Source organism: Equus quagga, chromosome 5, assembly GCF_021613505.1.
Source record: "Equus quagga isolate Etosha38 chromosome 5, UCLA_HA_Equagga_1.0, whole genome shotgun sequence".
Classification (NCBI taxonomy): Eukaryota; Metazoa; Chordata; class Mammalia; order Perissodactyla; family Equidae; genus Equus; species Equus quagga.
The window spans coordinates 122,306,970-122,328,176 of record NC_060271.1 but is presented as its reverse complement, the minus strand read 5'-3'; the positions used below and the strand labels follow the sequence as shown (position 1 = coordinate 122,328,176).

General features: G+C 45.2%; 1 protein-coding gene across 1 annotated transcript in view; it reads right to left on the bottom strand.

The window, feature by feature from the left end:
• Nucleotides 1-21,207, bottom strand: part of APOB (apolipoprotein B) — a 39,504-nt gene that overhangs the window by 17,724 nt on the left and 573 nt on the right. The window contains exons 3-19 of the mRNA XM_046663340.1: nt 20,005-20,120; nt 18,646-18,791; nt 16,265-16,418; nt 15,258-15,413; nt 13,410-13,534; nt 12,636-12,721; nt 11,232-11,451; nt 10,222-10,449; nt 9,883-10,000; nt 9,627-9,773; nt 8,693-8,904; nt 8,184-8,421; nt 7,460-7,636; nt 5,887-6,078; nt 4,294-4,461; nt 3,610-3,821; nt 811-993 (exon numbers count right to left, since the gene is read on the bottom strand). Coding sequence (XP_046519296.1) covers nt 811-993; nt 3,610-3,821; nt 4,294-4,461; nt 5,887-6,078; nt 7,460-7,636; nt 8,184-8,421; nt 8,693-8,904; nt 9,627-9,773; nt 9,883-10,000; nt 10,222-10,449; nt 11,232-11,451; nt 12,636-12,721; nt 13,410-13,534; nt 15,258-15,413; nt 16,265-16,418; nt 18,646-18,791; nt 20,005-20,120 — 2,878 coding nt within the window. The remainder of the gene's footprint in view (nt 1-810; nt 994-3,609; nt 3,822-4,293; nt 4,462-5,886; nt 6,079-7,459; nt 7,637-8,183; nt 8,422-8,692; nt 8,905-9,626; nt 9,774-9,882; nt 10,001-10,221; nt 10,450-11,231; nt 11,452-12,635; nt 12,722-13,409; nt 13,535-15,257; nt 15,414-16,264; nt 16,419-18,645; nt 18,792-20,004; nt 20,121-21,207) is intronic.

The window sequence follows — 21,207 nt, the reverse complement described above, 5'->3', positions numbered from 1 at the left end:
TGTTAGAGATCTCAACAACGATGATAACGTCCCCAAAACAGCTCAGCCTCAATGGCAACAAAAATATGGTCCTCATCTTAACATTGTCTCTTGTCCTTAACTAACGATGATCTTTATGACCACTTTTGGTCCCTCCAAGAGCCCAAGGCAAGGGGAGTCCCAAGATTCCCAGGACTTTGGAAGAGAAGAGGAGTTGGCTGATTGTGTCAGCAGAGCTGAGAACAAGCAGAGGAAGTGAGGGAGCTGAAGACAAGGAGCCGTTAAACATGGCAGAGGCTCTGAGTACATCAGTGGTTCCAGAAAAGGTCATGCCAATGTGTCTGGAGGCTCGGAAACATGAACACTGAACTAGGTGCAAATCGGAATCTGTGCTGTGATCGCCTCATCCAATGCATAATGCAGAAAGGGGGGGCACCACCTACAAAGAGAAGCTTTGAAAGGAGTGATTCTTAATGGCCATGGGTACAGTTCCCTTGAGGGAGCATGACAGAATCACCTTGGGCATTTATATTTTGAACTAAGACCTCCCATAGGGGTCATGACTCCTCAACTTCCAACCCTTTCCCTCCCCTCCCCATCTGTGGAGAAACCCAGTCCCAGACTCAAAGTTTAGGCAGGGAAGTGGGCACCCCTCAGGTGTGTGGGGCAGAGGACCACCGTTTTAAATGATCAGAGGACGGTGCAAACCCCTGAGACTGGTGACACAGGCCTATAACACACACCACCTTTTTCTTTGCCCCACTAGGCGGCCATAATGTAGAAGGTGAGCAGATGCTAGGGAAGCGGGGCTGGACACTGAGAATCTCTCACCTGGCGTCCCCAGTCAGTGGATAGTAGGAGACAGAGTCTGTGGAATTGGCGTTGGAGTAAGCGCCCGTAGTGCAGTAGTTCAGACCAGTAAAGAAAGGCTTGCACACTGACCAGGACTGTCTGTTCCCGGTTAGAGGTGGAATCACTTCCATTTTGGTGGTGGAGACCAAATGCAATGTGTTACTGGTGAAGAAAGAAAAACCCTGAGTTATCTTCAAGTCACGAAACAAAATGAACATCACTGATTCTCACAGTGCAAATGCGCCCTTATCCTGCTCTCTATCTCCCCTCGGTCCATATCTACCTTAAATTATTTAATCTACTCAGAAATAAATAATAATGAGAACATCAATAAGACTAACAGTCATAGCGACTCATGTTTCAGACATTGCACTAAATTCTTTACCTTTGTTATCTGCAATCCCCACAACATTAGGCAGTAGGAATCTCCTTTTACAGAGGAAGCAGAGGCCCAGAGATGGTAAGTAACTGATCAGTGGGACCTGGACCCAGGTGTGCTCCTTCCTTCCTATGATTCAGGGTAAGAGATGCCCTATTTCTCTTTCATCCGAAATCTCTTACTCTCTACTAGCTTCTTTCCACCAGCGTTAAACACACTCAAGTCTCTTCTCCCATTGTATAGCACACACACACATACATCCCTTTCTCCCTCTTCTAGCTTTCTCTTGTCTCCCTCACAATCAAGAAGTTTGGCTGCCTTTGAAAGAAAGGCATGTTTCAACATGTTTTCACAGAACTGTGATCTGACCACCACCTCCATCACGCTTCTGGAATTACTTTCATCAGCATCTCCAATCACCTCCTTGCTCCTAAATCCAATGGGCATTTTTAGGCTTTATCTTCCTTCCTTGATTGCTCAGACACACTCAGTACAGTTGCTCACTTATGGCCAGATTAAGATTTTAGAGTCTCTAATCCCTGAAAAGATTATGGCATCATCCTCCTAAGTATGTATTAACAAATTAGTAAGTGCAAGAAAGTTCAACAATGTCCTGATTTATTCCAAGGATGCATTCTTGACATATTATGTTCTTTTCCTCACTTTGGGGGTGCCCTGAGATGAAGCTTTGCTGGTAGGTTGGAGCCCTAGATGCCTGCGTTAGCCTGCGTGTGGGGTGATCCACCCTTGTGGCTGCTCCTGGGCTTCCATGACCCTTTATGGCCTTGATTCTCCTCCGCTTCTCTGGCTGCTCCTTCTCACGCTTCGATGCTTATTCCTCTTCCCCTCTAAGTGTTTATATTCTCCACGTTTCTGTCCTCGCCCCTCATGTCTTAACTCTTCACCAATCACTGTTTGACTTCAATAACCTCTATATACCGATGGTTCCCAAAGCTGTATTTGTAGTTCAAACCTCTTTACTGAAGACAGACCCATTGGTCCAAGTGCCAGCTCAATATTTCCAATTGGTTGTCTCACAGGGATGCAAATGCAGGATATCCCAAACTGAATTTGTCATCTTCCTCCAAACCAGGCGCTCTACCTCTCCAGACCCTACTTCAGTGAAGGCCATCCCCACTCCATTCCTCTTTCTTTTTCCTCACCCCCCATATCCAGTCAATCACCTAGTACTCATGGTTCTACCTCTTAAGAATGTCTAGAGTCAGCTCACTTCCCTCTATACCATGGCCCTCATCTGGTGCAGAGATTATCATCTCTCACCATCTATGATTATAATAGAATCGTAACTGGTCTCCTTGTCTCCAGTCGTGTCTTCTTTCCACTCATTTTCCACTCTGGAGTCAGAGTACTTCTTCAAAAAGACCAACCTTATTTTCTACATGCTCATTTTTAAATCCCTTTGCCTTCAGAGTCCAAACTCCTTAAGATGGTTCACAGGCTCATCATGGTCTCACCCCTGCCAGCCTCTCCTGTTATCTCTCACTGTGTCGTCCATACACTTTACCACACCGAACTTCTTGCAGTTCCTGAACCATATTCTTTTTCCTTCAGGCCATTACACATGCTTTTCTCCTTGCCTGGAAATACTCAATCCTTCCTCTTTTTCCTGGACAACTCTGCTACAGCTATATCAGCTCCAGTATCACTTTCTTCAGAAAGCTTTCCACACCTACCACAGGTTAGGTGATGGAGAATTTCACGGCACTCTGATGCTTCTCTAACTTAGCCTTCACTTCCTAGCTACTGCTTGCTTCACTTTAGGTTCCTCCTGTAAACTCTAAGCTGTAGAAAGTCAGGGACTGTGTATCCCATTCAACAGCCTTGGTATATGTTAGGCAATTAAATATTATTTTCAAATCAACAAATTAACATGTCCAAAATATGGAAGCTAAGGTAAATCAATATTTGAGGATGTCATTGAGAATGGAGCTCTCAATACGAAGCTGCATCCCATAATCCTTCGATTAGGACTTCCGTGCTTTATCCACTGAGCTAGCTACCACAAATCTGTATGAACTTTGGTATTTTTCATGGGAAACATGTTCATTTCCTCAGGATTATTTCTTTAGGGCTAGTGTTTCTTCATTCTCAGAACAAACAAAAAACTAAGTAAACAACAAAAATTCACAACTCGATAACTAATTAATCAGTAGGTCTTAAGCCTCAATTTAGAAAAATGTGGAAAGCAGTGGAAGTGGTAATTATTTCGTGAGTCCAGGCTAGATTAAAAATAAGTAATCTAGAACACCCAGAACCTTCTCTCCAATTCACTGGGGCGTGAATTAGCTCAATCAGCCGTGTAGCCTGGCCAAATCCCGCAGAGACAGTCTCAATTCCCTCTTTCAAACGGACTAGTCAGACCCGGCTGAAAAAATTACCTGCCACTGAACAGCCTGAGTGGTCTCTTGGGCGAAGGAATGATGAACTGCAGCTGCCCTGCTTTCAGGGCAACTCGTGCCTCCAGGCCCGTCTCATGGAAGAAGTTGGTGTTCATTTGGACCCCGTTCCTAGCAAAGTCCGGAATGATGATGCCCATATTTGTCACAAACTCCACGGACACAGAGGGTTTTGCCACAAGTTCCGCCTGCATCTATAAGTCAGAAAACAACCTATTCAGCTTTGCTAAATACCTCAGTGCCCTGCATTCAGATCTACCACCCTTCCCCTCCCTGGGCAGACATCTCTGGTCACACCTCAGGGAAATTACTGTGATTTATTTGGAGGAAGAAAAGCCAAGTTCTCCGTTCCCCAGAGCCAGATTACATTGATGCCCAGGACTAGGAAGTACCCAAATTACGTTTAAGCATAACAGGATAAAAAGATGACAGGAATCCTCATTTATTGAGAGAATAGCTGAGTTCTCATGTCACTGCCATTGCTAACTGGAGCTGGCAAGGTGGTGCATCCTGGTAGGACCCTAAAGATTTTCATAAAAATTAATGAGGTGATTACAATGATGATGTACTTTGTCTTGAACTGGAAACACATTTTAAAACTGCACAAGAAACCCACCCTGGAGGAAGAGGACAACTTAAGGAATCAAAAGGTGAACAGAGTCTTACATTGGCTACTTCCAGTTTCACCCCAGCCTTGATTCCAGGAGTGATGACTCCAGAGGAGGACACTTGCAGTTGTAATCCAAGTCCAGTGGGGAGTTCAAAGGCATTGTCCATGAAGATGTAGTGAAGAAACAAGTCATTCTTTGAACCTGTCCTTATGATGTCTCCAATCTATAGATCCAACAGGGAAAGCAACTAAAAATGAGCCTCATTGAAGTGGGCTTGTGAAATGCAACCTCCCACACTTTGGACAATAATTATTCTTCTTTATCCAGAAAGGAAGGGACTAGTGTATTTTGATTATCTGATAAGTAAAGATGAATGATTATTGGTTTCAACAAATTGGGATATAAAAAATTGCCCTGGATAGATATCTTGTCATTTTCAACTGGTGATTCAGAAGGTGCTTAAAAATATTGCTGGGCCTGAGAGCTTTATGAACTTCAAGTGTCATTGCATGGCATGCTTAATTCTGGTGTTTTGCATCTAAATGCAAATGAGGTCTACCTGAAGTACAATATATTATGGCAAAACCAACTTTTTGAAACCAACGAGCTATTGGGATGATGTACATATTAGTCTGCATTGATTTTTGTTTTTACAAACACTTCTAGAAAATAACTTGAGATCTGTTTTCTTAAAGCCAACATTATTATTTATCAAATCCTAGGTAGTATATTTCGATATTTTCTCCCTTTTGCTGTTAGTACTATCAAGTGTATCCTGACTCCTAGTGACCCCGTGTACAGCAGGGCAGAATTCTGCCTGGTCTTTTTTTTTTTTAAAGATTTTATTTTTTTCCTTTTTCTCCCCAAAGCCCCCCGGTACATAGTTGTATATTCTTTGTTGTGGGTCCTTCTAGTTGTGGCATGTGGGACGCTGCCTCAGCGTGGTTTGATGAGCAGTGCCATGTCCGCGCCCAGGATTCGAACCAACGAAACACTGGGCCGCCTGCAGCGGAGCGCGCGAACCCAACCACTCGGCCACGGGGCCAGCCCCTGCCTGGTCTTTTTTTGCACCATCCTCACATCTTCTGGTGCTTTATCAGACAATGCTCCACTGCTATTCATAGGGTTTTCATGGCCAATATTTTTGGAAGTGGGTGGCCAGGTCCTTCTTCCTAGTTTGTCTAGCCTGGAAGCTTCGCTGAAACCTGTCCACCATGGGTGGCCCTGCTGGTATTTGAAATACCAGTGGCACAGATTTCAGCATCACAGCAATATTTTCTCCCTTATTAATAAATTAATAATAAAAACTATAGTTATTATTAGATAGTGAATTACAGTTTGTCAAATACATTCTTTCATAATTATTTAAATATTAAAAGGAACCTGTAGTATAGTTAGAGGGAGATACACTTAACATTGTTAACAAACTAATGCTCTTTAAAGATACATCTAACATTATGAACAGCTTAATTTCTAAATGTTACTAATTCCTTGTGAATTTCACTGAAATTCAAGGTAAACTTGCGTCTCTGAAGGAAGTACAAACATTTTCTCTAGTTTTTGCGGCTAGGATCTTAAGCCAGTCTGGGAGATCTGAAAAGAGCACCAGCTAATCTCATCACCCTCTGATGGGGCCTGGCCCACTTACCATCTGAGGGATCCCTTGCAGAGTGCGAACGCTATTCAGGAACAGCCTTCCCAGGAGCTGGAGGTCATGGAGTCTGACAAAGCCAAGCTCCTCTCCCAAGATCTGGAGGTAGGCTCTGGCTTCTGGGAATTCTTTGGATTGCAAATCTTTGATCAGCTTCTCAGCGTTGAGCATAATTCCATTGACCATGTCCTGAGATTTTAACAACAAAATGTCTAGTGAGATGTCCGCATTGTCAAACACCTTCAGATTCCTGATGTGGGGCCTGTCTGCTGCAGCGGCTACAGGCTAAAGACAGACAGTCAGGGTGGGGATACAGGGCAGGCACTGAAATCAGGCTCCCACCTTTTACTGAAAGATAGGTAGCTCCTCCAAACTGAGACAAAAAACTGAGGTCTTGTCAGGGACAGTAGTGCTTCCACACTGTTCTTAACTTGAATAACGTAGGCATAGTAAGGGAGGTCTCTACTCTCCAGGATGCCAGGATCCTAAGGGCCCCCCAAGACTAGAAGATCCTCTGTCCTCACCCTCCACCCCCACTGACCCCTTTCTCCTTTGACTAGGGAGGAATACAAGGGGCTTCTTGAGAAAATGTGGCTGTCATATAAATTGGCCAAATGCTTGAAAAAACCTGCTCCTAGACGAGTTCTTCTTAGAGATAAGAATTCCATAGACTGATGCTGCAGCATTGAGAAAGAAGAGAGATTGACACACCCAAAACCACTCAAAGACTCTCACCCTCAAGTGGAGGTAAGTAAATTAGAAGACGGAGGTGGGGTCATCTATGAGTATCTAGGAGTAAATTATTGCCCTGCTTCTCAAACTGAAATGTGCATACAAGCCACCTGGGGATCTCATTAAAATGCAGGTTCTGACTCAGTAGATCCCAGTGGGGCCTGAGAAACCTGCATTTGTAACAAGCTCTGGTGTGATGCCAATGACTGGACCACACTTTGGGTAGCAAAAAATTAAGTAAGAAGCAGCTCCAGATTATAATCTATTTTCTGCTCTTTAAGTGGGGGCTTATGCTAGCTTCAAAGTGGATTTTGCTCCCATTAGCTCGTGCACTGATGAGTGACAGCCAAAGAAAGTAGTGAACAATAATGAAAATATGAATTTAAAAAGTATAATAGTATCTACTTATTGAACAGTCAATACCAGAGTGAGACACTCTGCTTAGCATTTTACATATTTTATTTCATTTAGGCTTTAAATAACCTTGCAACATATGGATTATTATTAGCGCTCTGGGGATGCAGAAAGAGATAGACATAGTATCAAGCAACTTGCCCATGAAGACAGCGAGGTTAGGATTTAAACCCATGCACCAGAATTCACAATCTTAATCATTATGCTAGAGTGCCTCTAATGAGTCTGGTTCCTGGGCACATTGAATCTCCAGGAGGCCCATAACTGCAGAGGATACTGGGTCTTGCTCCCACAGGACTGGTTAACAATAGTCATAGTTGTCACTTCAGTTGGATAGTTCCTTGATGACTTCCAGGCTTAGATAAGAATGTTTTTGCGCTGAGACTCAAAGCTTTCCTTGAGAGGATACTTAACAAAAACATACCTGCTCACGTTTATCATCTTTGCTGTAGCCAAGGTGGCCCATCAGGACCTTGGAGACATGATCAGGAAGTCGGCCATCAACCCAGTACAGAGCCTTGCTGACACTGTCTGGGAAAAATCCTTGCTGCCCAAAAAGAGCTTCCAGTGTTGGCTCAAACCCTCTTCCCTCCAAACCAATCTGAGAAAGAAAATCAGGCAAGAAAATGACATCGGATTTCTCTGTATGTCAGCCTCCTGTTCCCCTCTTTAAGTCCATTTAATTAAACAAGAATTTCATGAATAGTACAGCATGGGAGCTGAGCTTATCACTCCACAGGAGTTGTCTTATTTAAATCTCACTAGAATCTTGAAAGGCAGAACGCATTATTTGCCTTTTTCAAGAAGAGGCAGCTAACATTCAGAGAGGATAAACAATAAAACCAAAGATTCAGAGTTGGGAGTGTATTTGGGGTTTGAACCAGATCCGTCTGACTGCACAGCCCACGTACTTCCTCGGATTTGGGGTCTAAGGGCTTCTCTGAGACATCTGCATTTCCATTCATACTAAGGAGACATGCTTCAGGTGACCCCTAGTGGGGAGGCAGGAAGGTGAGGGAGGAGGGAAAGAAAACGAAGGAACATGATTCCTGTTCCTCCCCGGGCTGGCTCACAGCTACCTTGACTGTTTGCGGTGTAGAAAAGAATGGGGTAGAACACATACAACTCTTCTTCAGTCTCACACCTACCTCAAAAAGGTCAACTGGAGCAAATCCGAAGATAGAAAGGGTCATTTTCAGCATGCTTTCTGTAGGAAGGTAATTGTTTGGATCAAATATAAGATTCCCTTCGATTTTGGCTGAGACTGGGTCAAGCGATGGAAGAGAAATAGCTTTGGAAAGGTGATAGTTTCGGGAAAATTTTCTGAAGTCCATGACAGTTGGAAGTTGAGATGTTTTCAGAGCTTCTTCCACTGACTTTTTCAAACTAGATGAAAAGAAGGAGTATATTTTGAGCCGACACATTGTGTTACTTATGCATTCTCTCCCTCACCCCAAGTAAATATGGATTTCCAATCACTACCAGACTATTTGGGTTTTGTTTGCCCCAAGAGTTTGGCTCAGGTCTGCCGCACTTTCACACAAGTGTTTGTTCCAGAAGAAAGAACACTCTAAAAGGGCAGGCAGTGGCTAAATCAAAATCGAGGTTTGGAATTTCAGTCCTTTGCAGCAGATGGGGGGAAATTACTCTTACTTACTCCTGGATATGCAATTCCTCCGAGTTTAAGATGTTGGCAATGTGGGAAGCCACAAAGTTCTTCACTTGTTCATTCTGTTCCCGTGGGAGAAGCTGGGTGATTTTGTTAATATCTGACTGGGAAGGGCTCCTCATCAGCATGAGATAGGCAGCCAGTCGCTTGTCCCCTGGAGAGGCGTCATCGAGGAAAGTCTGCAGAAGGACTTCCCGTACCTGTAGCCAAAAGAGAAGTCTGTTTTCACTGTCCTGTGGTCAGAACACAGAACAGGCCTAGTCAATATTGGCACGTCTGCTAGTGATTTACTATGTGCAAGTCGAACTTCTCTCTAATAACTCTTCAAATGCTGGCACTGAATCTTCTTGCCAGTGTTCCCCAGAGCAATCAGCTCAAGGAAGGGTCCTCAGAAGACCCCTATCAAACGTGTGTATTGAATTCAATTGCATTAAAATGTACAAGTTATGGCCAAGTTACGACTTGTTGGAGATCTGCCACTAACTGAAAAAAAGTGGTTTTAACATAAATTATTTCAATGTGAGGGTAAAGGTGGAAAAGGAAAGCAAGAGTTTGAGGCTAATAAATAAGGTAGTTCCCAAAGCTCTGATGTCATTGTCATCTAAGATGGGGGCAGGTTGACTATCCTAGTTTGGGAAGATTCGATAAAATCAGGCATATTTTCCCAAGATGACAGTGATGGTTGATCTGGTAGGAGGATAGCATGTAGCGAAAATCTCCTATTCTGCTGGAGCAGCAGCAAGGTCAAGTATTTCTCTCATGTCCACATACTGCTAGGCAGTCAAGTCAATAGGTTTGTTGAAATTGGCAATTAGAAAGTGGTAGAATAAAGTCAATAGAATGATGAGATTCAGAATCTCATTCCAAATTCTTGTCAATCTGAATAAACTTTTCACTTTTAGATCTCCTCTGTGGGCTTTACCTCGTCTTTAAGTTCTATTTTCCGAAGGGCCTGGATGGCAGCCTTCTGAATCAGCAGTGATGGCTCAGTACTCTTGATACATTTCAGGACTGAAGACGTGAGTCTCGGGGTTAGCTGCTCCATGGTTTTGCCAATATTTCCAATGACCTGCATTGAAAAGCAACAAGAGGAAATCAGGGTGCAGAAGGAGAAGTAAGGGGTGTCCAGGAAGGGAGCTTCTGAAATAATAGGTTTTTACACAAAAGACTGAAAGTACCCTCAGAATCAAGTAGGTGTGATCTTCATTGCCAGTGCAGTCATTGCGGATCTGTTCCAAGAGGTAATCAGCAATGTCCAGCAGGTCCTGGGTCACCGTAGGGTTTGTCTTATGATAGCTACAGAATAAGAGTTAGGACTCAGCAAGCATAGCTAGGTTTATCTTAAAATCCAAATCTATGTGTGCTGATTTCTCATTTCAAGTCATTACTCTCAAAATGACCAGTAGAAAAACAAAACAGTAAGCATCAGAGTTTGAAAGTGGAGGGAGGGGTACAATCTTAATACAGAGATGTGGGGTCTTCCTCAGATCCTACGAGGAGACCGGTGTAAAACTCACTTGTTGACCACGTGACTCAGAGCATAGAAAGTGGCCCGGCTCTGCTGCTCCTTCGTCGTGTTAAAGATCTCCCGCAGCCTCTGGGCCGAGGGCTCTGGGATCAGGGCCATCAGATAGGTGACGACATCTATCAGAAGGGGGTTGGCTTTCTCACTTTTCAGCCACTGGAGGATGTGAGTGTAACAGTGGGGCTGTCCGCACTGAATCAAGGCTTGTAAAGTTATGGGGCTGAAAAGAAAAGGGCAGAGAAAGTTATACAGATCACTTTCAAGGCAGCTAAAATATCCTTTCCCCATAGTGTTCCCTGTGTCAGGAGTGCCCTTATTTCTCTTATTCACTATCCAAATCCAACCATCTTTCAAAATCTAACTCAGAACCCCGGAACCAGGAAGCCTTCCTTACAAGCATCATCCACTGGTAAAGCACCATGGAGGAAAGGCTGAAGAGGACCCCCAGACTCATCACCAAAAGAGGACTATCATTGTCCTTTGGCCAGAACACAGAACATGCCAGGCAAACACTGCCATGGTCCCATTCCAGGCCTCAGTTTCTCCTCTGACCTCCACAGTACTTAGAGCACTTACACTGCCTTGTAGTGTAGAGAAATCACAATATTGTTTTGTTTGGCTGTTTTCTCTCTCCAGTAGGCCTATAGGCTTTCAGAGGGCACAAATTTCTTTTCCTCTCAAACTTTCCAGAATACCCACAATACAACTAGGAATTAGAACATACCCATCAAAATGTGGGAAATATTTCTCTCCTCTTTAACACACAAATGCATATCTGCCTTGGATGCAATATGTGTATGGGTGTATGTGTCTGTTGCCCATGGACCTCTAGGCACCTTAGCTTATGTTTCTCTGTCCAGTAAACATTAACTGATTGACTAATTGATAAACTGGATTGATATTTCAGTGGTCCCTGAGATTCTCTGTTTGGCCAAGGTTTGAAACTTTAGCCAGCTGCCACAGGTTATATGAAAGATTGAGCTGCAAGCTTTCGAGAAATACCTGGACACCTGGATCAGCTTTGGCAAGATGGAGGCGATTGCCACATGGTTGAGGCTTCTCAGCTCAGTAACCAGCTTGTTGAAGAGGTTAGCTCTTTGGGCGTTCTGCTCAGAGACATGTAGTTTTTGCAGCTCCTGGAGGGTCTCCACAATGGCCTCGGCCTGCTTTGGAGGTGATGTGGATTTGGTGCTCTCAAAGGCAAGACTCACCTCCTCGACACCTGGAAGAAGGAAAGTGTCAGGGAAATTCTTGCTTACCTTTACATCTCAACCACATTATGGTCTAGTGGAAACTGAAAATTGAGGAGGGATCAGCAAAGGAGAAAAGAGAAGAAAAGTATCTGGTACTTGATGCCTAGTATGCATCCAGGTCTGTGTGGTAGGTGTTTGACTTTAATTTTTTTCACTGACTCATCATACGATCCCTGAGGGTTAGTATTATTCCTCAATTTAAAGAGAAGGGAACTAAGACGCAGAGATGAGTAACTCACCTTGCTCAAGACCATTCTGGATGTAAGAGGCAGAGCTGGAACTGAGTCCAGGCTTGTTGGAATCTGGTATCAGATTACCACTTTGCCTGCGAGAACTGGTGAGGAGGTGCTGCCGCTGATGTGGCTACAGCTAAGGGTGGACTCCTCCATCACTGAGCTGACGCTTACCCTTATCTCTTTCAACCAGATATACTAGCAGCTTGTGGGAAGACCCTTTTGTAAGCCCTCCAACAGCCCACTCTGACCTATGCCAGGGAAAGAGTTTAAGTCAGCATGGAAATGTGGTGCAGTAGAAAGAATCCTGGCCTAGATTAGACTTGGGAACTCATTTTGCACTGCCTCTAATATTCTGCGATCTTGACTACATCACTAAGCCCCTCTAGGTGTCATTTCCCCTCTGTAGAATGGGTGTAAAAGCATACATTGCTACCAGCTGACATCCCACGTTGCTGAGAACAAAGAGATCATGCATAAGATAGATCTAAATAGAAGACAAACACAGGAGTAGGGTTGGGCTAGAGATCTCTAAAGTCCCTTCCAGCTCTAAAGACTGATGATTCCTGAACCTGAAGTCCCTCTCCCACTTGCCCCACCTTGACAAGACCCCAGGCCTTATTACAGGGCGTATGAGGTTGTCACATCTATCAAAGGTAGACTTAGCAGGCTGGTTTCCTACTTACGGGAAACCTAGGTTGCTGTGGGAACTTCTCCCTTTCCTGTATCTCGTTGCCACTTGACATTCTGAAATGAAAATGCTTTCTCACTAAAGCAGCCCATAGCCAGAAGACCAGAGCCCACTTAACTCATCAGGCAGCAGACATATCAGAGGTTCCAGCAAGGAGCTAAGCAGTGATGCACAGTCCATCCTGGGCAGATGGCCCAGTCCTGGCAACTACGTGCATGTAAAGTCTTACCTTCTTCAAAGAAGCGGCTGTTGATCTTAGATGTATCTTCAAATTTCAAAGTCTGGGTAACCTGTACCATCATCCCATACTTATTCCTGGTAACAAAGGAAGCACATCATGTCATGGATGGCCAGCTCCCCAAAGAATACTCTTCTTTTCATGTTGAGTATTTTCCCCATCTCTGCTTCTACCCAAATCCTACCCACCTTTGAAAGCATGGTTAAATCCTGCTGACCTTGACTCCCCTAATGAACAGTATCCATGTCCTCCTGGTCACACTAGCTGTCCTTCCATCAGAAGGACATAGGTACTTTACACCCTCCACCAGTTTGGAATGCCCAGAGGGTAGGGACTAACACTGTGCCTCAAAATTCCTTTGCACCTCCTACGGCACAGTGCCAAGAATAAAAGGAGTTACTCAATCAACATTAGTTGATTGATCAGTTTTCAAAATGGATTTGGATACACAAGTCTTCAGTCCAAATCCAAAATCCCCCATAAACCCTTTCTAAGCAGGGCAGCCTGTAACGATCCTCAGCTTTTCCTGATCTATAGCCCTTAAAGTCTGGGTCTCAGACATCTGTTGGTCTCAAATTGTTTTGCACGCCTAAGATTTTCCTGCCAAATTGCCTGTTAGCTTGAAAAGGGGGACAGGGATGGACTCTGCTTTATATCTCTTTATAGTCCCCTCTCAGGCACAGTCTAGTTAGGAACAGGGCACCTGAGAAGCTTTAGCTTACACTGACCCCATATATGATGAATCGGGCATAGCAGGTGACCTACTTGTAGGAGAAGGGCAGGAACAGGTGTTGCTCTTTGCAGATGGCTTCTGACACATGCTTCCTTTTGGACTCCAGGGTATACTGGCAGGACTGACTGCTACCAATCAGAGTTGACAAGGGGCGGATCTGTGGAGGAGATTGGGGGAAAAATGTTTTGGTCAGTCCCTAGGGCTTGAACCTGAGTCTTCGGCCAGAGGCATTTACCTTCAAGGAAGAAGAGGTGGTGGTCGAATGGGAGTTCTGTACCACTAGATAAACTCAGTTAAAGAAGAGAACTTGGTACTTGACATTTAGATAAGGGATGCAATAACTTGGCACAACCAAATCTGAGTCAAGCTACAGACTCTTTATTCACCCCAACGGACTTCTCACCCTGCCCAAGGTATATATAACCTGGTATCTTCCACACACCCATCCCACCACACATTAACGCTTCACACACTACTGCTCATTCTGTTTTCCTTGCCTAGAAGCCTGTTCTCATGTCTCTCTTCTGTTTACAGATCCTTTGTATCTTTCGGGTTCAAGCTCCACATCCTCCATGAAACTTTGAGGCTAGACTCATTGACACTCACCCATCATTTCTTCTAATTGGGTCTACTAGCAGCTTTGCCCAATGAGCTACGTGAATAGTGCTTTCTTTTTCCTGGTCAGGCCTAGGATTACTTGTCTGTACTGTTCAGTTTGTCTCTTTATCAGGTACGCCATCTATCGTTCTTTATTGGCATGTGTATGAACCGTGTTTCTGCATTAGATGGTAAGACCCTGAGGGGAAGGCCCATGGTTCATCTGCCACTGTCCCTCCCTCAGTGCTGCCAGAGTGGGGCTGAGCACACAGCAGGTGCTCAGGAAAGACGCATAAGCCAATGCCTTGGCCTCTTCTGACTGTGGCCCTCGTGGTCATCAGACTCCCTATTTTTTTTTTTTTTTAAAGATTTTATTTTTTCCTTTTTCTCCCCAAAGCCCCCCAGTACATAGTTGTATATTCTTCGTTGTGGGTCCTTCTAGTTGTGGTATGTGGGACGCTGCCTCAGCGTGGTTCGAGGAGCAGTGTCACGTCCGCGCCCAGGATTCGAACCAACGAAACACTGGGCCGCCTGCAGCGGAGCGTGCGAACTTAACCACTCGGCCACGGGGCCAGCCCCCAGACTCCCTATTTTTGGCCCCAAGGACAATGACCAAGAGTGTTGCCAGGCATGGCATTGATTGCTCAAGCCTTTGGTGTTTACTGAGACAAGCTGACTTATGTCCTGGAACATGTTCCATTAGGAATTAGGCAAGCTCAGGTAATACAGCGCTATAGTGAGGGGGTCCCAGGCAGGAGGCAGAGGGGCCAGGTGTTGGTCAGGGTCGTACATGGGATGGAAGGACAGGATGTTGGAACACTCTCAGTCATGTCACTCCATGGGAGTGAGGGAGAGGGGAGTAGAAGACAGGTCCTAGGACTTCCTCGGAGGCCAGAGGCTTAGAGCTGGGGACATCCAGCCTTTCACAGGAAGGAGCATTAGGGCTTTGCTGCCCTGTGTTCAGCTCTGGAGCTTTCTCAGGGATGGACAGTCGTTACTCTCAAGTGACGGCAGGTTTGGTACAAATGATAGAATGACAGGAAGAAGGACAAAACCCTAGACTGGGAGTCAGGAACCTGATTCTAGTTCTGCCTCAGGTAATAGCAGGCCACATGGCCTCAGGCAGTCTTTCCCTGTTGGATCCTCAGTTTCCCACTATAGTCCATATAAAGAAGAGGCTGGGCCAGTTCTTCTCGGAGATCCCCACTAGCTCTGACATTCAGAATTTTAATAATAAAGAAGATGCTGATTCCTGTGAACAGCAATGCTGATGAGAAACTTACCATGCCTTTGATCAAGGCCAGCGGGCTAACTCCTGTGCTCATGGGCTTGAAGTGATCACACTTGTCCAGGTTTCTTTCAATGGATATTTCTGTTGCCACATTTCCCTTCCATGTTTTAACGGTAAAGTTACTAGAGCAGTTTCCATACACAGTATCCTAGGGAGCAGAAGATAAACAGGTGCGCTCAACGTGGGAAAACATCCTTAGGTGATCTGGGCTGGGTTGGGAAGGGAGCCTGGGAGAAAAGGCAGGAGCAACATGGATTTGGGAGCGACTTTTTTCCTAATCAGAGTGTGGGCATGGCTGGTGCCTGGCTGGCCAGAGTCGGAGTGGGAACACTGGGTAAGGGTGGTTCTGGTTCCGAGGCACACCGGCCTGGCCTCCAAGGACCCAGCCACCTGTGACTTTACACTCAGTGCTCTCCGAGCATTTTCTCTATTGCTCATTTACGGCATGTATTGCAACAGGCCATGTGACGTGTGTCTTATTTCTCCCCCCAGATCCCGAGAACTCCCTGAGGGAAGGCCTCTGCAGGAGGCAGCTCTGTGTTCTCAAGTGCGGTGTCGTGTGGTATAGAACTTAGAACACACGAAGGCTTCACAAATGTTCGTGAGACTCAAGGAAATTGAATTCCCTCTCAGACAGAAACCTGAAATTCTTAAAAGAGGCTGGTAACAGATTCCATTATTTTCTGTGTTTAAAATACACACAGGCTTTACTGTGTTACACCTGAGGGAAGAAAACAAAATCAAAGGAGTCGGGTAGTCAGGACTCCCCAAAAACTGCTTTAAAATTCGACCCAACCTGCTCAGGCTGCTTGGGATGATTCCTCAGTGAGTCCAGGGGACGGGCAGCCTTGGGGACTGGTGCTTCACACCAGTACAGGGGCTCCTGTGTAACAAGGCATGTGGCTAAGCCAATATGCACTTTACGTATAAGGCAGGACCCGGCTGGAATATGTGAAGATGGGTTCAAAGGGCCACTGTTACAGCTCTCTAAATTCTCACCAGGAACAACACTTGTGTAGCCTCTTCCGTCTCTGGGGGAACCAGCAGGGCGGAAATGATGCCCCTCTTGATGTTCAGGATGTGTTTTGGTTCATCCTTCTCTGGGTAAAGCAAAACTTGCTTCCCTTCAGGAACGGCCAGCCTGAGGTCGTACCTGTCCCAGAGAGAGTGTGGTCACAGAAATGTCCTTTCTCCATCGCGAGCCTACTGGACTTGGCTCGGTGGCTTTGCAGCCTCCTTTTGACTTACCATTTTCTTTTTCACATCTTTTCTTTATATCTATACATATACATACATTTTCAAAAATGTATACAAATAAGTGTATATTTTTGGCCTTCTTTTGTTTCTTTTCCCTTTTTGTGTGACTCACCCATCCCCTCTCTGTTCTCCAAGCACATAAGTCTCTGCTGCTATACTTCCCATGGAACAACCTGCTGGGTGTTCCATCTGTGTCTAGACAATCCTATATAGATGTGTGGAGGTGGAAACATCTACAGATAAAAATTTTGTCATTGCTTGTTTTATAAAAATGGTATTATATTATGCACACTTTTTTTTTTTTTTTTTTTTTTGCTGAGGAAGATTTGCCCTGAGCTAACATCTATTGCCAATCTTCCTCTATTTCGCATGTGAGCTGCCGCCACAGCATAGCCAATGATAGACGAGTGGTGTAGGTCTGCGCCCAGGAATCAAACCCAGGCCACCAAAGTGGAGTGTGCCAAACTTAACCACCAGGCCACCAGGGCTGGCCCTATACATACTTTTTTTTAACCTTGCTTTTCTCAATTATACTCTATGAAAATCTTTCTGAGTCATTTGGGATAGCTCCAACAGATTCTTTTCAAAAAGCTATGTAACATTCCATTCTATGGTTATATATAATTTATTCAGACATGCCCCTGGCTGATGGCATTCACTCTCTCTCTTTCTGTATTTTTTTTTTTTTTTTTTTGCCACATGAACAGCACTGAAACAAACATGCCTATGCATATATCTTCACACATTACCGCTTTTCTTTTCACAGGCTAGAGTCCCAGAGATTGAAATTGCTGTGTCAAAGACTTTAAGTATTTTTAATTATAATAGATACAGACTAATAGCTCTCATTTCCACAGCAATGCATGAGAGTACACTTTCCCTCATAGACTTGTCAGCAACGAGTGCTGTAGCCGGTCTAAACTTTTGTAGTCTTATGGGTATAAGGTTATAAACATCTTATTGTTACATTAATTCCATTTCCTGACTACTAGTGAGTTTGAGCTTCTTTTCATACATTTGTTGGACATTCACTCTTTTATGTGGCCTTAGGCCATGTCTGAAAGCTTGGGTCAACTCCAATCTTAGGGACTTTCTTTTGGGGACTTCCTTTTTGGGCTTTCAAAGGGCCTGACTACACCTGCTCTAGCTGAGTCAGAAGGAGGAAAAGGAGACCAGGCAGGTCCCCCACAGCCCCATCCTCTCAGAAGGTTCCAGACACCACGATGCAGGTTTGAAAAGCCTGAAGGGGGTCAAGAGCAGGAGTCCCTTTTGTTTGGAGCAGAGTAAGGGCCAAAAAGTGACTACTACTCCCTCCTGTCACTATACCCTGCTCCCTCATGTACATCCAAGTCTCGGATGAAATAGGGTGTGTGGGGAGAGAAAGAAGCGTCAAGGCCTACTACTCTGCCAAGAAAAGACTGGCTTCTGAGTCTAACGTTTAACAAATTGAAAGATGGGCAGGGAGGGAGCTTCCCATGCTTCCAAATCAACAAATCCCTGACTGTCTGCATTTGCACACTCTTAGGACACTACAATCCGTGGTTTGGAGATGAGGCAGGGGTGACGTTCAGCAAATTTAACAACTGGTACAACATGGACACTGATCCCCGTTGTCACAGGAGAGGCCAGCTGCAAACAATGGGAATGTCCCGGTCAGCACATGCTGGCAGAATGCTGGCCTTGGGAGGGAACGGCTCAGGCCTTGGCTCTCCCTGGACTCCTGCACTGCGAGGTGCGGGCCTCCGCCACAAGTTCTGCCGGGACCCTCCCCAAGCACTGCCAGGCACCCCTGTCTTGTATAATTCTTTAAACGGGAATTCACTTGTTTAAATAAGCCATCTCAGTTTTATTGTCTCAAGGAGTTTAGAGCATGAGATCTTTTAGAAACAAATTTAAATAATAATTAGAGAACTTCATTAGGGGAGGGGAAATAAGGCTTCCCTCTTTTTGATTGTGTGAAAACTCAGCAATTCTCTGATCCATGGTGAATACAGAATACAAATACTTATACTCATATACATGCCTAACATGAACACACACATTCATATCTCCGTGGACACACACACACCACATCCAGTGATGCCAGGAGCTCAGACGTTTAAGTACACAGGTCCACGCCTTACTTGGACATGGCGGCCCCAAATTCCTCAGAGTTCTTGGTCTTCTTCAGCAAGGTCTTGCCCCGAGGGTTGAAGCCATACCCCTCTTTCAGGGTACAGTGGCTGGTCTTCAGGATGAAGCTGCAGGGTTGGGGGACGTCCAGCTCGACCTGAGAAGAGGGTAAATGGCACATGAAGACTCTCCCTCAGGAATGCCAGCTTCCCCCATGGCCCAGGGCTTACTTGCTAATCAGGACACCAAGAGCAATGCTTTTGGGGAACAAGACTTCTGCTCTCCAATACCACCTGTGTCCTTATCATGCCTCATGGGTTCTCCATGAATCAATAGACTTGGTCCTATTTGGGGCCTTTTCCATGTTCTGGGGAGCCAAGTTTCTTCAGTTCGCTCATAAGCATGTGAAGGAGGACCTCTTTTATTGGTTCTAAATGTATTCACTTTAGTTACAAAGAGGTACAATGAAGCCTCAGAGTGAGAGTTAAGAAAAACAGGAAGCGGGAGGAGGGCTATCATTGGTTTCAACAGCAAATGTTTCCTCAATGTCACCAAAAAACCCCCCAAAATCAAAATCATTTGTATCTATTAGGGCCTATTCACAGCTTCACATATAACTAGAGCTTAATCAGATGCCTAGTTGTTATCCAGCACTGATCAGAGAACTTTCTACCATGATGGAAATGTTCTATATTTCCACTATCCAATATGGGAGCCACTAGCCAAGGATGGCTATTGTGCACCTGAAATGTGGCCAGTGTGACTAAGAAACTGAATTTTTACTTTTATTCAATTTAAATAGCCACATATGACCAGTGGTTTCCTTATCTGACGGCACAGATGATGGGGTCCTAGAAACAAGAGGGCAACTCAGCTTGACTTCTTTTCCCCACATGAATCCCACTAGTGGCCCTTTGATCTATTCCATATGAATACGGACATGAGTATAACTCATCTCAAAAATATGTAAAGTTTTATGTGAGAACAAACCGCATGTTTAAATTGTTCTTTTTTCTGTTTGTTCTTAGCGACAGGTGCTATTTGACTTAGACAGAAAGGGCACCCAGAATGGCTTCCTCATAGGCCCACCTGCCTCGGCTCACCCACTGGGTATCTCTCCTCATGTTAAATCTGCTGGCCTGCATTGCTGATATGCTAGCTCACATATTCCACTGACATCTTCGAAGCTAATGGGAAAACAAATCTGGTTGACAAAATTTTCCGTGGCAGACAACTTCTCAGTAAAGTGGCTGACTTTCAAGCTGACGGCCAGTCCCAGCACTTCGAGGTTACAGCAGTCCTGGCACAAAGCCGGTTTGCTTGGCTGAGGGCTCCAAGTTCCTCCAGTGGCCCCCTATCTCCCCTCATACCTTGCAGGTGATCTTGGTGGTGCTTCTCGAATCGGCAGTCCCGGGGACTCCACTGGAACTCTCAGCCTCATAGCTGTACGTGTACTTCCTGAGGTGCTTGAATCGAGTTGTGTCTTCTACAACAAGGAGGAATAAGTCAACCACATCGTAGAAATAACTCTCCCAGGGAAAGTCCATTCTGGCCATGGAGGGTAGTCAAAAATGGTGATCAAAAATGGCAATTAAGCTCAAATTATTTTTAATTGCCTCTGCATTATATTTAATTTTCCTTTATAGATTTAACTTCTCCATTATGGTTTTGCTGAGGCTAATCTTTACATTAGCTGGCGTTCCTTAAACATATCATTTGAGATACAAGGAGGGGAGTGTCAAGTAATGGGGTCCAGAAAGTCTATAGGAGAGACTCCCTGGAAAATTAAGAATTGATAACACAAAGCAAATTATCTCTAATTGTCTTTTCAGCTTGAAAATACCATAATTCTGTGGCTCTTTTTTGGCTCTGCCAGATACCTGAGGCAAAGTTAATTAAGCTTAGGGGCATCTGGCTGACTTAAGAAACTCCCAGGAAAGATTCCTGGAGGTTTCCCCTTTGCTTGAGAGGAATTTTCTGAAGGATTTGAGAAAAAGAACATTTGGGTCATGTGCCCAGATGCAGTGATGCCAGATACCCACGAGATGGCAGTGCTACCCCATCAGAGGCAAGCCTTCGGCTCTCAGAACACCAGGTACCACTGCAAGGCCAGCTCCCTTGACCCCTAGGGGTCAGGTAAATACAAAGGGGTGGGAGTCTGGATTTCTGCACAAAGGTTAAAAGTCAGCATTTCTTCACCTTCCTGTGCTTCAAATCAATGATTAGTCACTGATAAACAGGATGGTGATGTTTCTTTAAAGTGTCCACAGGCTGAGTGAGAGTCCCTTCCCCACCCTACCCCCAGACCAAAGTTTTGGGACAGAACAGAAGGACAGGTAGAAGAGAGCTGAGACCCCTTGGGGGTTGGCGGAGGCCCAAGAAAATGGCTTCTTGGGGCTCAGAGCAGTGCACACCCATGATAGCATCATTTTAGTGACACCCATGATAGCATTATTTTAGATAGATTCAGGCTGGGGCGGGGGGGGGGGGGGGGGGGGGGGGGGGGGGGGGGGGGGGGGGGGGGGCGGGGGGGGGGGGGGGGGGGGGGGGGGGGGGGGGGGGGGGGGGGGGGG